General features: G+C 42.9%; 1 protein-coding gene across 1 annotated transcript in view; it reads left to right on the forward strand.

Annotated features, from left to right (window-relative positions):
• Ahcy (adenosylhomocysteinase) overlaps positions 1-15,093 on the forward strand; it is a 34,939-nt gene that overhangs the window by 11,729 nt on the left and 8,117 nt on the right. The window contains exons 3-5 of the mRNA XM_050192188.3: positions 3,997-4,125; positions 6,299-6,398; positions 12,413-12,525. Coding sequence (XP_050048145.1) covers positions 3,997-4,125; positions 6,299-6,398; positions 12,413-12,525 — 342 coding nt within the window. The remainder of the gene's footprint in view (positions 1-3,996; positions 4,126-6,298; positions 6,399-12,412; positions 12,526-15,093) is intronic.

Genomic DNA, 15,093 nt, shown 5'->3' on the forward strand with positions numbered 1-15,093 from the left:
CATAAATTTGAATTATTGAAGTTCGTATTAACGAGCGTTCACTGTACCTAGATGTGAATGGACTCGTTTTATTTGAGATTTGCATAAAGACTAACTTGCTAATGTTTAATTCCATTGACCAGGTGTTGCACCAATCAGGGAGAGAATTTAGGTTCTGCAAACACTCTTGATCCTTTCCACTTTTAATTGGCTTGTAAAGAATGTAGTCATCTACAAAAAGTTTTAAGTTTATGGTGGAGATGCCTACTGATGAAAGAATATCTTTAAGATAAGAAACAAGGCAGGGCCAAGGACACTACCGTGGGGAACTCCCATGGTTACAGGCAGAACTTCAGAGCTGCAGCCTTCGACCTGGACACTGTTTTTGGTTGGTGAGGTAGGAGCAGATCCTATTGATTAGATTAATGGGTAGGCCAATGCTAGAAAGCTTCATGATTAGTTTACCATGACAGACACATTCGAAGGCCGTTCTGAAATCTAACAAGATCACATCTATTTGACCTCCCTTGTCAAGTGAAGTCATGAATAGTGGTGACAAGTTGGGTAATAGTCGACAAGCCTAAAACCATGCTGGAAGGGAGTCAATATATTGTTTTCGTCAAGAAAAGACATTACGTAATGCGTGATAATATGCTCTAGAAGTTTACAGGGACCGGAAGTTATCGACATAGGCCAGTAGTTTTCAATGTTCAGGCGATCACCTTTCTTAAGGGCAGGAACTATGGGCGCTGTACGCCATTCATCGGGAAGAATTGAATCGTTCAGTGAAAGACGAATAAGATGGGTGAAAGCATGTGCAATAGGTTCAGCGTACCGCTGCATTAATATGTTAAGTAGGCCGTCTGGACCGACAGAAGATTTAGTGTTGAGATTCAGCAACAAAAGAAAAGACACCTTCGACAGTTATGAAATCGGTAGATATGATAGGAAGGGAATTATTACTTGTGTTAGTGTGGTCTTCCAGAGTGAATAATAAGTGGAAATAGCAATTGAACTGGTTCGCATATTTTGGTGGCATTATAGACAATATAGCCGTCCACTGATATCTTGGTCAGTTTTTGTGCTTCTCGCTCAAGTACCGCAAGAATTTATCATGGTTATTTTTCAAGAAGTTAGGGAGCGAGTGGTTGAGGTATCTCATCTTGGCTTCGGTTAGCCGAGCTGCAAGTTGGGTCTTCAACGAAGCAAGTCTACAGTGGGTTTTTCTCTTTCAGACACATTTTAGCCTGCAGTGCAAACACATCTCTAGTAACTTATGGGTTATTTCTATTCTTCCTAACACGTTTGGTCAGCACAAACTTATCAATGCATTAATGTATGACAGATATTATTTCGTTCCAAACGGTGGACACATCATGAAGATTATCACATAAAAGCCACAGGTGATCCAAAATGGCCTGGTCGTCAGCCTTCGAATAATCCTTAACAACATGTCTTGTTTCCTGTCTGTACACTTTTTTCCACCAATACGGAAGGATAGAAACACTGCTTTATGATCGTACGTGCCATCTTCAACTGTGACTGCAAACCTATATGCATTAAAATTTAAAAAGACTAGGTCAATTGTAGAATGGGCATTGCCAGCCTCTCTGGTGTACTCGGTAACAGTCTGTTCACGATCACACATCAAGGCAATGTCAGCAAGCGGGTTTAGGGTTATGTATGTCAGAGACAGAATCGGGAAAGTGCCAGTCAGTATTGGGTAAGTTAAAGTTGCCTCCAAGAACCAGACAATCATTTTTGAACAAGTACATGTGGTCATATAACTTAGTCAGATATTCAGGTGTTAATAACGGTGGTCTGTAGACAGCACACACGGTCAAAGAATGGCTCAACAGTTTATTTTAAGAAATAAACTTCCACGGTCGTGAATTTGTTCTAGGAGCAAAGCACTAATGACATCTCGGAGAACTGTTGCGACACCACCTCCTCGAGTAAACCAGTCGCATTTGAAGATTTGGTATGTTGGTGGAATTAGAACTGAATCGTTTATAGCTTCGTGCAGCCAGGTTTCAGTAACTACTGTAATGTGAGGCTCATAGGTGAGTAGGAAGTATTTGAGCTTGTGAACTTTATTCAACAAACTTTGCTCGTTTGCCTTAAGCACTCTCTGTTCTTTGGAAGCAATCTGCCAAGAGCATCATTATGAGCCCCATAGCTTGCGGATGAAGGCCCACGCGTGCATCTTTTGCATTATCCCAGAAAAAACGTTCGCCATCAATTTTGATCATGCCGTGGATAAGAGTGACCGTTTCTTGCTGTCATGTTCAGTTTTTGCCCTTTCCCGAAGTAGGTGGCATTAGCGCAGCGTGCACTGACTATTCGTCTTGCACAAAAATATTGGAGCCCTTCAGTTTATTTCAATTTCATAAGACCTCTTGTTTCTCTTGGTAATTTTGAAAGTAAGCAATGACAACCCTGGTGGCCAAGATGGTGAATTTGGGCAATAGGCTTGCACTTTACTCCCTTTTATTTATTTATTTTTTTTTTCGAATACTGTATGTTGGTTAAACAGCACTTTGAAGAGAAGTGTGATTTTCTTATGTGTTTTCAAGAATACCATGGATGATCATGCTTGCTCGGCAACTAAGGTCTTCAAGATCAGTTAACTTGCAGTTAACATATAAACTCTGCCACGTCGGCACAGCCTTAAAGGCAGCTGCGGTATATTTAAGAGCTGCAATTTCCGTTTGTTTAACTTTAAATTCTTGTAGTTTGTCTTCAATTAGTCGAAATCGTAAGTCCGTGTCGCGCATCATTTGTTCATTCAACGACTTTAATTGCGATATTTCGGCCTCCATATCAGCTTGTCCCTAAAGAACACTGTGCAGCAAATCAGCGTTTGTAGAATCTGGGTTTGTCTCAGTGTCACCGTAAAGTGACATTTTGCACACACAAAGCAATCGTATGCAATACTTAAACAGGTGCTTCAGCATGGCATAGCTACTAACAACTTCACCGCCAGATCTTATGTTGGAAACAGAATAGCTAACCTGTACAGGCAAGAAGAGCTTCATGGTTAGCGACATGGTTGCTGTCGTCTCGTCGTGCTACTGTCGACGAAGTGCAGCAGCGGATGCTTAATAGCCTCGGGCGCCGATTTTGCGGACACGTGCAACTGTCGATGCATCGGAGCGACCACACCGAAAGCTCGGTATTAGCATCCACGCATACCGATCTGCCTCAGAAAAGTAGTTGATGCCAACCGGCTGCAGTCATGTGTCATCCTTGCTTGATGATCCAGCCATCATCATCAGCGAAACTTTTACAGAGAAGAAGAGCTTCGTAGTTAGCGACATAATTGCTGTCGTTTCGCCGTGCCCACTCTATATGGTACAGCATTAATGATATATGATTTAAAGTGTATAAATTGTGGAATTAACCAGTTTATTTGGAAACTTTTTGTCCATTATGTGATGAGCTGCCACCACACATTTTGTAAAGAAAAAATAACTCAGATCATTATCTTTGGTGCTAAAGTTGCTATGCATGTCATTGTTAGAGAAGACGCCAATTGTGCATGAATATGTAGGATTTTCTTTCTGTTTGGTTCTGTTATGCTAGAAATTAAATCAGGCGGCAAGTGGTTGAAGGACAATTGAATTATTTTTTCATGTAAACAATTCTATGAATGTGAAACTTTTGTCACTGTTGTATAAGTGAGTAGAAAGGAAGAAAATGTTAGTGTGTTAAGTGATTCCAAGTGGCCTGAATCATTCTGAAAGTTTCCACTGCAACATTTCACAACATTCCGGTGGAATGTAAAATGCCACGATCCTCGAAATAGTCTTCCCCCACTCCCTCTTTTTTTACCCTGGACTTCAGTTACAATTTAAAATTGAGCATGCAACTGGCTCCTTAAGTACATGATTTGGTCGCCCAACGGCATCCCTGCAACTGCAGTTGTTCAATGAGAAGCCCTTTATCATCTCTACAGTACTTGTATCAAAATTGAATACTTTTTTTTTTTTTTCTTTTTTTTTTTTTGTCGTTCAGGTTCAATGGTCAAGCTGCAACATATTTTCCACCCAAGATCATGCTGCTGCAGCCATTGCTAAGCGTGGCGTTCCTGTTTATGCATGGAAAGGTGAAACGGAGGAGGAATACATCTGGTGCATTGAGCAGGTATGAAATGCTTGTCTTGAAGTATTCAATTTAATATCTTGTGAAGCGTTGCTAAGAGCTTACCTCAACATAATGCAAATTTAGCCTCTTCTTTCTCCTTCTAATATGATTAGAGCAGCTGCAGACCTTATGCAAAAGTATCACCACCTGTAAGTTTGGTGGCCTACCTAATGGAATGGCACATTGTTAAAGGAGTACTGACACAAAGTTTCATACTTGAGATGTTTGTGTTTGATTCCTCAGTGTACATAAGTATCGCTGACGGTGTATTAATAAGAAAAGGTTTGAGAAAATATCTTGATATGGGCTTAAAGATAGCATGAGCGGCTGTCTTCAAATTGCAGCACACCGTGATGTGTGCTGTAGTTTCTGGCCCAACTGTGACATTCCATGCAAACCACTTTAGACTGTTTCGCGGGCTGCGCATTTCATGCAGTGTAGTGTGATTTCCATCTCGAAGTGGTAGAAATCGAAATTGTAGTTGTACAACCCCACTGGTATTGAATTCCTCCAACTTGGTTGCATGGTTTCACCGTCACTACGAGCAGAGTCATAGTTCCTTTCACCCCCCACCCCTTCCCCAATAAGATTCTGAATATGCCCATCAAGGGGAGGGGGGGGGGGCAAGGTGTGGGGCTGGATGGCATATCCATCAGAATTGTGCCAAAAGCTACTTAGAGGTTTGTTTTGGTAGTGCTACTGGTGAGAAATGTCGTCTGTTGTTCAACAAGTGGGCACTTAAATAAGCTGTCCACAATTCAGCAAAGCGCTTTACGGCTGTGGGGTGCTTTGTAAACAAATAGAATAAAGAGCAACCAATTGTGAGCATGGGGAGCCATAAGACATGCTGTGACATAAGGACTGCAGTCTTGTTTGTAATATCTGCGTCAACGGAAATGCAAATTTGGGCAAGCATAAACTTTTATTTGAGCTTCTACGCTCTCGCGTCCTCCTTAGTTACCGGCTGTGGGTGCTTCGGTCTCGCCTACTTAATTCATTTACATTCTCACATTCTCTTTTCAACTGGTGCTGATAGTGCTGAAGTACCTACTCATTCTCTTCAGCTTATTCACTTGTACTAGAAGTTGCTGGATATGCAAAGTGTCCCCCCATCCCCCACACACTTAATTCCTTCTGAAGCTGAGCGCAGGGATCACTGTTGGCTATATTGGCACTTTGCTGGGACCATTTCCTACGAACAGCTTTCCATGTATGCCATGCCTCCTCGTGCTGAAATTGTCCAACTGCTACTGTGCATTCATATAACCTAAATCTTTCTATGTTGAATTAGGAAACATACTTTTGTTAAACGAAGGACATTACAAATATTTCTCATTATTATTCTGTGTGGTTGAATATCAAGCACTCTTTAATTATTGCATAGTCACATTGTCGTATGGCATTGTGCCTTTCCTGTTAGACTGCTTCCTCAAGACTTTGTTATTTTGTGTATTGGATGCGAATTCAGTGTTAAGAGCTGGATGTGCAGTCAAGCAACACTTCTCAGCATCAATAGTGAACCAGATATTCAAATCGGGAAAACAAAATTTAAACTTGATGTGAAAATTTTCCCACCAAAAAAATTTGGTTAGGGATCATTTATGAAACTAAACTCATTTGGGGCGGGGGGATCAGCTGTGAGGCCACATGGTTATTGGCTGTGATCACCGCTATGTGATGCTTAGCTATCTGTGTCTTTTGTTGTTTTTTCTAATATAAAGTCAGTGCTTGCCACAATTAACGATGTCGCACAGACTGATAGTCTTGTAGCTGGTTGAAGACAAAAAATGCATAATGCCACTTCCATTGCTGAAACTTGCAAATTGTGTGCACATTTATTTGTATACTCATTGTTGACATCAGCTCATTGTCCCCCCCCCCCCCGCCCCTGTCTTTTTTTTATGTGCCTCTTTGTGAAATGTGCCATCATGAAGTCCTGCATGGCGTTTCAAATGGCACCTGTAGTGGCATGTTGCCAACAACACAATCCTTTGTATGTGGTCCCTCCTCTTGCAACCTTCATCTGTGCATATGTTTGACTAATATTTTCCCACTGCAGTAAACCTAACTGCTTCACACAGGTATTCCTGGAGTGAGCATTGTTCTTTACTGGATATGGCTGATTCTCCCTCGTCTATCTCTGAAGAAATTTCTTTGTGTGGGGTTTTTGCAGACTCTTGTTTTCCCGGACGGCCAGCCACTCAACATGATCCTCGATGACGGAGGAGATCTAACAGCTCTTGTCCATACCAAGTATCCCCAGTACCTTTCTGGTATGCACTGTTAAAGCAATTATTTCAGCGATTTATTTGGTAGGCAGCGTACTGAAATTTTGCCTGCCCCACTGTTTTGATTCGCTGTAAGGCAACTACAGTCAACATCCGATTTTTCGGACTCCCTAGGAACCATGCAAATGTCCTAAAAAATCAGGCAGTCCAAAAAAAGAATGAATGCATACCTTTAATTTGCCACAGCCACGTCCTTAACCCTGTAAGGACGAGACATATAGACCGTCTTTTCGTAGGCGCCGCCATATTGTGAGCGCAGTGGCGCCGCCTATGAGCAGCGCCATACTGGCTTGGGTGAAAGCGGTCTTTTGCATGGCAGGTGTACGCTCGGCGGTAGGTTTTGGCGTTTGTTTTCACGGTCGTGCGGTCTGTTGAGTATGACGTGCGTCTTCTACGTGGTAAACGGTTCTGTGAAACGTGCTGGAGTGGTTTAAGGCGTGATGGCCGGAATTTCTGCTGGCGTTGAGGTGGACGGAACACTCAGCGCAATGTGTGCGCGCATATTTGAGCCTACGATCAGCTTCGGAGATCAATTGTGTATTTCTGAATATTCCAATCACTAATGTTACCTTATTGCAGTATTATCCTGTATTTCTAAGCTGTGGTTTAGGAGCCATGAAACATACGCGACGATCGTTCTGTTACCATAGGAGCTGTGCTGTTATACTTTGACAAGCGTTCAAACTGTTCGCTGCAGGTCACATTGCGTAACTACTTGGTTGGATGGATGAGGTTTCCACCCATGAATAAAATAGTTTTGGCTAGTAATAGCAGCATACCTTACAGTCTGAATTAAGCTTGTCCAACAAAGCAACCGTTTACGAACTGTGCGAGCGTCCTAAGCAGTAGTAGGTGCTGGATTACAGATATCTCTGTTCTATATAGCGCATGGTCCAAGCATACGGCATCAGCGGGTATATATTTATAAACGTTGTGCGGCGTTAGCCCGTTTTCTCTTGCTTTTTAGAGAAAGAGGATGATAACCGAATTTTTTTTTCGGTTATGTTCGTTCATTTCTCTACCACGCACTGACACTTATTACGGAAATTTTGCGCTCAAAAATAGCCATCGCATTCTTTTTATGCGAGCCCTCTCATATATTATGGCTGTATACAGGCCAAAAAGGCAATGCCGAAGCACACAGCTTATATATGTATCGTGCTGGCTCACCAACCGCAGTGATCGCGCTATGTTGAGCAGCGCCATGGGCCTCATGCAGCAAGGTTAGCGTAGACATAATTTCAAGCATACTAGACTTGAAATGCGTGAGAACGATGCCAGTGTACCACAAATATTTGATAGCGCCTGCCGCTCAGCTGTTTCGTGGTTGCCTCAGGTTGGCCGTGCAGGAGCATGCGCTCTTATGTTTTATGTTTTACTCCCTGCGCCAATCGATCAGACAGTGAGCTGATTTACCATTTAATGCTGGTAATACAGAGACACCGGTTTTCTTTGTTGAATTAAAATCGATATAAGCAAAATAGTAAACAACACATACACGCACCGCGACTGATAATGCGCGTACACCGCGGCTGATTATGCGCGTCACATTTTTACGCCCCCGAGACATATTTCTGCCCACAGTAGTTACCGATGCACTGAAAGGCTTCCCTGACGACCTTATATGAACGAACATGGCGTAAATTTCACATAGTACGATCTAAAACATCTCGAAATCGTTCCGCAGCACGCGACAGCAATACTTTCAAGCAGCGCCGCGCCGGATCGCCCAAGCCAGAGAGGAGGAAAGGCTCTCCACGCGCCCTATCCTCCTCGCCCGATGAAACGGTCTATAGATACCCAGAAAAAAAAACATTTATTTTCTATCTAAATGTGGAAAACACAAGAATAAGCATAATCAACAAAACGAAGAAAAAAAGAATTGCGGAAATTTTTTCGGCAATAGGGGGAAAACCCCAGGTAGGAAATTGAAAGTGGGCTTCACCTCAAGCCACCTAAGGCTTCGTTTTAAATTTGTAGAGGCAACACTTATATGTGAACCATATTGACCCTTTTCATGGCGATCCTGAGGGTGCTGCCATGTTTGATCACATGGTGACACGTCCATTACTTGCCTCAGCTGCCTTCGTTGTTTCTGTGTTTACAATGGATGTACATGTCGCCGGTGCAGCTCTGCAAACCTCTGTTTCGGCGGATGTCGTAGACGGTGACTAGTCCGACGGCACGCGAAGCTTTGGCGACAGCTTCAAAGGACATGTAAACGCTTTTGGAGCTCATTGCGCTTTGTCCAAACAGCGCTAGCAGCGCATATGGTGCTTGTAATAAAAGCGGGGCTAAAAATGTATTCCAAGCTATCCTAACTTGCTGCTTATGAAATAAATCAGTATCAATGTGTATAGATCTTCATTCTTTATTTAGCAAATACTTTTACACAGTGGCTTGTTACGTTTTTGACTCGATAAAGTTCCCCATGTTGTCACTATTTGATTGTTTATTTTCTGCCTCATTGCTCGCGGGTGGGCTCAGTTGCAATAGATTTGTTCTTGCTGGGCATAAGGCTTATAACATAGATGTTATGTATGTTGTAATAGCTTGTAGTAAATACATTAGTTGCTCGCTTACTGTGTAGAGTGTTACGAAATGTTCAACGTCGAATATTAGGGTGCTGTCGGTGTAGTTGCCGTCATCCATGCTTCGGCGCATTGATTCAAGTGTGTGGCTGTTCACTTATTCTCGATACTTGGCGATCAAGTGGGCGTAAGTTTGCGTCTGAGTTGGGGCATATGTGTGTAGATAACGCTCGAGACATTTACTACAGTAAAAGCTCGTTAATTTGAACTCCGTGGGGATGCTACGAAAATTTGAATTACAAGAAATTTGAAGGAATGAAAGTCGGAAAAAATTGCTCGGTTAACTCGTGTATATAGCCCGACGTAGCGTGAGCACGCACACGCTACGTCGGCGAGAACAATGTCTGTAGTTCGACACACTGGTGCAGTCAACGTAACCGGACGCAGCCAATAGAGTGCGACATGCCCTGGTTGGCTCTTGCTCCATCCATGCGTTCATCACGCCGACCCTCAATGCATGGCGTGGAGAAAAAAAAAAGGTGCCCACGCTGCTTCGCTGATGGTCACAGACAGCCGTTCAAAGTGGGGCGCGGGTTGGGGATTGTTCTGTGCATGCTCCGAAGAGAGCAGCCGACGGTGTGCACCGAAAAAGTCTCACTATAAACGTAGCTTTGAGCTGCCGTGAGAGAAGTGGCTCGTATTGAGAAAGGAAAGGTTAGCGCTATCTTCTGCAGTCCTTGAGGGAGCATGGCCCAGCGCCAACAGAGAGGGGAAAGTGAGAGAAAAGGAGGTAGGAGAGGATAAGTGCTGCCGACACTCGCCACAGGAAGAGCTGTGCTCTAAAATGCACTTGCGAAACTCACAACCTGCTGCGACGTTGGTCTCTGTCGTACTCTCGTAGCTGCACCGGCTGCATGCTGCTGAATTACACTATATGTATAGGTGGCGCCCAAACACGTATCCCGATGCTTTCCTTTGAGTAACAACCATGAATCTCAAAGGCTATGCTTTTTGGTACTGCGAGCCCTGATAAAGGTCACGGACGCCATGCTTTAGACACATGTTTTAGACATTACCTGGTGCCACTTCTTGGCAGAACACCTTGTAGAGAAAGCGCATAGCCTCCAATATGTAATATGAAAAAAGAAAGAAGAAGAAAAAAAAGAAACCAGCAGCGCTGCGTCCGTGTTTTTACCTTGGAGGTTGTGAGAGAAGGAGAGAACCGACCTGCAACAGAGGCGTTAGCCATGCCTGGCCAGGCGCAAACGCGTCTCTCTCCAGTCAGGCCTAAACAAAGGGTCAACAACAAAGAGCAAAGCTTCGTAATTCGCGTGGCGACACCAGCATCGCCAACGTGCTCCTGCGCACTAGCACTCTCCATCCACGATGGCGCGGAGTTTGAATTATTGGTGGCAGTGTGGATTTTAGTGTGAATTAGCGGGATATGTTACATATTGTTTTCGATATATTGCTGGATGGACCGCAGCAGCTACTTTGAATTATCCAAAATTTCGAATTAATGAGCTGTGAATTAATGAGCTTTTACTGTATATGCCAAGAAGCAGTGCTACTCCCTTTGACACCATGTAACGAGCGGTACTCACTTGTGCTGTTGAAGTCGATTCCTTGGAGGTTAGCGCTACAGCGCTGACGAATGAGTTAACTTTTTTTTCTTCTCTCTCTCTCTCTCTCTCTCTCTCTCTCTCTCTCTCTCTCTCTCTCTCTCTCTCTCTCTCCCTCTCTCCCTCTCCTTTTTTTTTTTTTAATCCTCGAGGGAAGCCGTGCATCGCAAAGGATACAGCAATGCAGGCAGTTCTTATGTAGCATCGGTCCGTGAACTTGGACGCACAGGATCATTCCATTTTTTAGTATTCCAGTCACAATTTTTGCAGCCGACTATTGCACACATCTTCACTCCACCACTCCGTATTTTGCAGCATGAATGGAGCATAGTGCATCAGTGAAAACTCAGTTGCACTTCGACAGCTGGTCACACAGAAGCAGGGCGCTGAGGCAACATGCGGCACACCACCAAAAACGCCATCTCGTTTCTCTGGAACAAACTGCGTTGCGAAAAGGGTCAATATGTACATTTCATTTGCTTTACGTCGCATGTGTGACACCACTGCAGCTCGATATCTTGCATCGGCATGTCTCCTCTGACCTTGCTTTTGAAAGACAGTGAGTTGTGTGCCAAACTTCTTCTTCCTCGTCCAGTGTTCCTGCTCTTGCTGTGCCAGTGTTGGTGTTCAGTGTTCTGGTTTGTTTCGTTTGTTTTTTCTGGTCTGTTGCCTGGAAGCAATACTCGTCAATAAAGGGTTAATAGTTAAAAGCTTTAAAGGCCTGCCAGTACAATTATATTGGGTGTCTCAGTGCTTGTACTGTGACAGGAGATAGCGAGTGTGTGCATGTATAAGGAACACATTTTATTAGGAGTGTGTGAGAATACCCCAATATCATTGAATTGAATAGTAAATGTTCGAATAATTTGATTCATGAAACGAATATCTACTGTTAGATTGTTCTAATTTTCAGTACATTTGATGTAGAGACCTGCGCATTTCACGTGTGCTGCTTAACCCCTCGTGCTTGGTGCTGCGAAAGAGAGCAGTTCGCTTTGTTTTCGGCGCAAAAGGAGCACTGTGCACGGCGCTGTTATGCACAGCGATGCTAGCACCAACAATGACTGCCGATTCAGGTGATGAGCGGTCCGCACGTTTGTCATGCAGATTGGCCTTAGGATAACCCACATTCCGTGAAGATGGGAATGCCCTTCTGTATTTTAGAGAAAAACTTGAAAGCAAAGCTCTCTATGGAATAAAAGATTGCCATAAAACACAGGTCCACTATGTTGGTGGATAAATTATGTAGCAGCTTAAGTTTTATCGCCTGTAGCACAATGGAATCTTCGAAATCATTAAACTGAGAACCTCGTTGGTATTCAGCACAATACACTGTTGTTAACTCTTTAGCTTCAGAGGGACAAAAGCATTTGCTTTATTGAACCGATCTTCTATTAATAAAAAGATATTTCCAGACCTTCATATACTAGAATTGAGCTGTAATCAGTGCTGGCGTACCAATTTGGAGTTCCCTTTAATAAGAGTAGACTGTACTGTATATCTTGATTTGTATGTACTTAACTTACTGATAATTTGCTATATTCTTGTTATGCAATGCTAGGAGACTCCCAAGCATGTGCAGTGATCATTGCTGTTTACAAGCATGTCTCATGCACTATGGAGCAAAAATGCTCTTCGAAATTGAAACCCCAACTGGTCTTAACATACGAGCATATAACTAAACAATCGCTGTGCGCTGAAGAAAAGGAGTTTCTTTACCATGATTACTGGGTCAATAGCTACTGATTAAGTGCAAGAAAACAGAGCCTCAAAAATTTTGTGTCAGTACTCCTGTTTTCCCACTTATTTTCTTATTTTTGTAATGTTTTACTTCTTTACTTACCAGGCATTCGAGGCTTGTCAGAGGAAACCACTACTGGCGTCCATCAACTCTATAAGATGAAAAAGGAAGGGACGCTCAAAGTTCCCTGCATCAATGTGAACGACTCTGTCACAAAGGTGAACAATTGGAAACTGTTGTGCATTTGTGCCAAGCCAAAATTGGTGCCAGTGGTAATAGAGTTGACTTGTATTAATTGGGCCTGATAGGACTGACCAAATTGGTTGAATTATGCAGCGGGTCAAATCAAACAAGAGGCAAAAAAAAAGCAAAAAAAACCACCGCCATTTAATTTAGCAGTATTTGCCAAATTCTAACGTGTCCCCGAATTGAACATGTACCTACGTTTTATGTGTTCAATGTTGAAAACTAACGTAGAAACGAAATTAGCGCCACTAAACAAAGTAGGAATCGAATGCGCATCTGACTTCCTAGCAAGGAAAATGTATCCTGCCTCCAATTCTGGCAATAATAAAATATGAAACCAGCAAACTTTAACTTCACAGAATGGAAATCTTTTTACTTAATCGCCATTGCTGTCACTGAGATACAGCACCTTATGGCTGTCCATAAAGAAGCACATGTCATCCTCTGCATGGTCCATTTATTAAACAACTCTGCAACTATCATAAACAGGATGGTGCCTCACGCCTAGACTAACTACTTCGCTAGTTCGTCCTGTAATGCATGCAATTATCGGGAATACCAAGAACCTGGTAGCTTGCTGCTAGCTTAACATGTAACTTGACATGTAAAATAACTTATCGTTTGAATGTCCTTTCATAATAAAACAAGGTGGCGCAACATTCTCATTATACTATGCGACAATGTTTTTTCGCTTATCCATGGTTGTCATCTTGTGATGGCAATGACGATGCTGGCTAGGCTGGCTCTGGCAGTAGACTGTTGTGAACACAGTTTTGGTTTTGGTTTCATAATGGATTGCACCACACAGCAATTTTCGGATGAATTTTCTTGTAAAAAAAAAGTGCGCATTAGAATCGGGTAAATATTATCGCAATTCATTGTAAACTACCATTTTTGCAGCTTTCTGGTGCAGGCCGAAATTGAGCACTTTTGACAAGAGATTATTGTGTTCGGTACAGTCGCTGTGCCCTAAGTGCAGCCATTGCTGCTAATGGAGTCGCCACAGGGGTCACCATTGGGGTCAGGCGTGTTTGTGCTGACCAGCCATGGTCGAATTATCCGTCAAAGGCTAAGTTCAGGATTGAAATAACGAAAGTTTAGGCCCACAGAAATGCACAGGTGCGGCTGGGACTTTTGTTCTGGATCTAATGAAAGTCTACTGTATATGTTTCTGTGGTGATCGGAAAACCATAAAGTTAGACTTAGATGGTTTAAGTATGAAATGATTAGTAGAGCAACGGTGAGCTACTTGATAAAATGGCTACGAGCATAGCAAGCAAATGTGGTGTTTTTTCAGAGGAGTTGCATTGCAAGGTGAATATACTTTCCCATAAGTAATGGAAGTTTGACAACTCCAACAAAAATTTCTTCATGGACCTTTTCATAGAACCTTGGGGGCAGCGTTTCATATGGTGAATCTTAGGAGTCACATTTCAATGTGCCCCCTGTTTTTAAGAATATTGAAAATTGCACCTATTATTGGAACCAAGTGCATCGGGAGTGCGAGAAAGGCAGCCCCCGCTATTGCTTCAGCTGGAGACGTCCTTTGACGGAAGTTTGAATGACGGCATGTCGTGGCAGATGCTTGCCAGACAACATTCTTGCTGTATTCCTGCCACGACGTGCAGTAATTCAAACTTTGTTGCTCTTTAATGATGATGATGAATATCTCTCAGTGTGATTTTCAAGATTAAAGAGAAAAAATTGGGGTGCATTGAAATGTGAACACCCCCAAATTCACCATATAAACAAGTGCCCCTGAGTTTCTAATAAAAAAAAAAAAAGTTGATGAACATATTTTTGTTAGCCTTTTCAGAGCATCTCGCCTAGTAAATCCTCTGCAGAAATGTCACGTTCGCTACACTTGTAGCTTTTTTAAAAAAGAAGTCAGATAGTATTAAAAAAAACGAGGGGGGGGGGCATTACTAATATGCTATTTGGAGTACATGCGCTCTACCAGATCTGTGCATCACTGCGGACTAGAACTGCGACATAAAGAAATGCAGTGCAAATGAAGGATCAGCATTCATAACCTTGTAGTTCAAACTTGTGGTTGCCTTGCTGTCGCAGATAGCATTAATTCTAATAAAGAGTGCCTCCAAAGCTGGCTGAGGCGTATTGTTGTGACACTTGCTTTGAATTTATCTCCTAATATTGTGCCTCATAGCAATATGGATGCGAGGCGATTGCTGCCAGGTTTTACAATACAACTTCGACCACTTATAATGTAACCATTTATAGTGCAGGACCGGTTATAATGCGCTCTTTTATGACTCCAGTTTATTTTCCCATAGAACTGAATGTATACGCATACCGCTTATAGTGCAACTGCTCTAGACGAATTACCAGTTATAATTCGGTTGCCAGAGAATCCCTTAGTCAAGCAAAGCAGCGAGCGCGCTTCATAATGAGGTGCGCCGGCCGAGGGGATAGCGACGAGGGCGGTGTGAAGGAGGAGACGGGGAGCAGGCAAACAAACAAGAAACGGAGGGCGAAAAAAGAAAAATGTGGTGGCAGTGTGCTGGCTCAGCAGGCGCACG

The sequence above is a fragment of the Dermacentor andersoni genome, chromosome 1 (assembly GCF_023375885.2).
Source record: "Dermacentor andersoni chromosome 1, qqDerAnde1_hic_scaffold, whole genome shotgun sequence".
Taxonomy (NCBI): Eukaryota; Metazoa; Arthropoda; class Arachnida; order Ixodida; family Ixodidae; genus Dermacentor; species Dermacentor andersoni.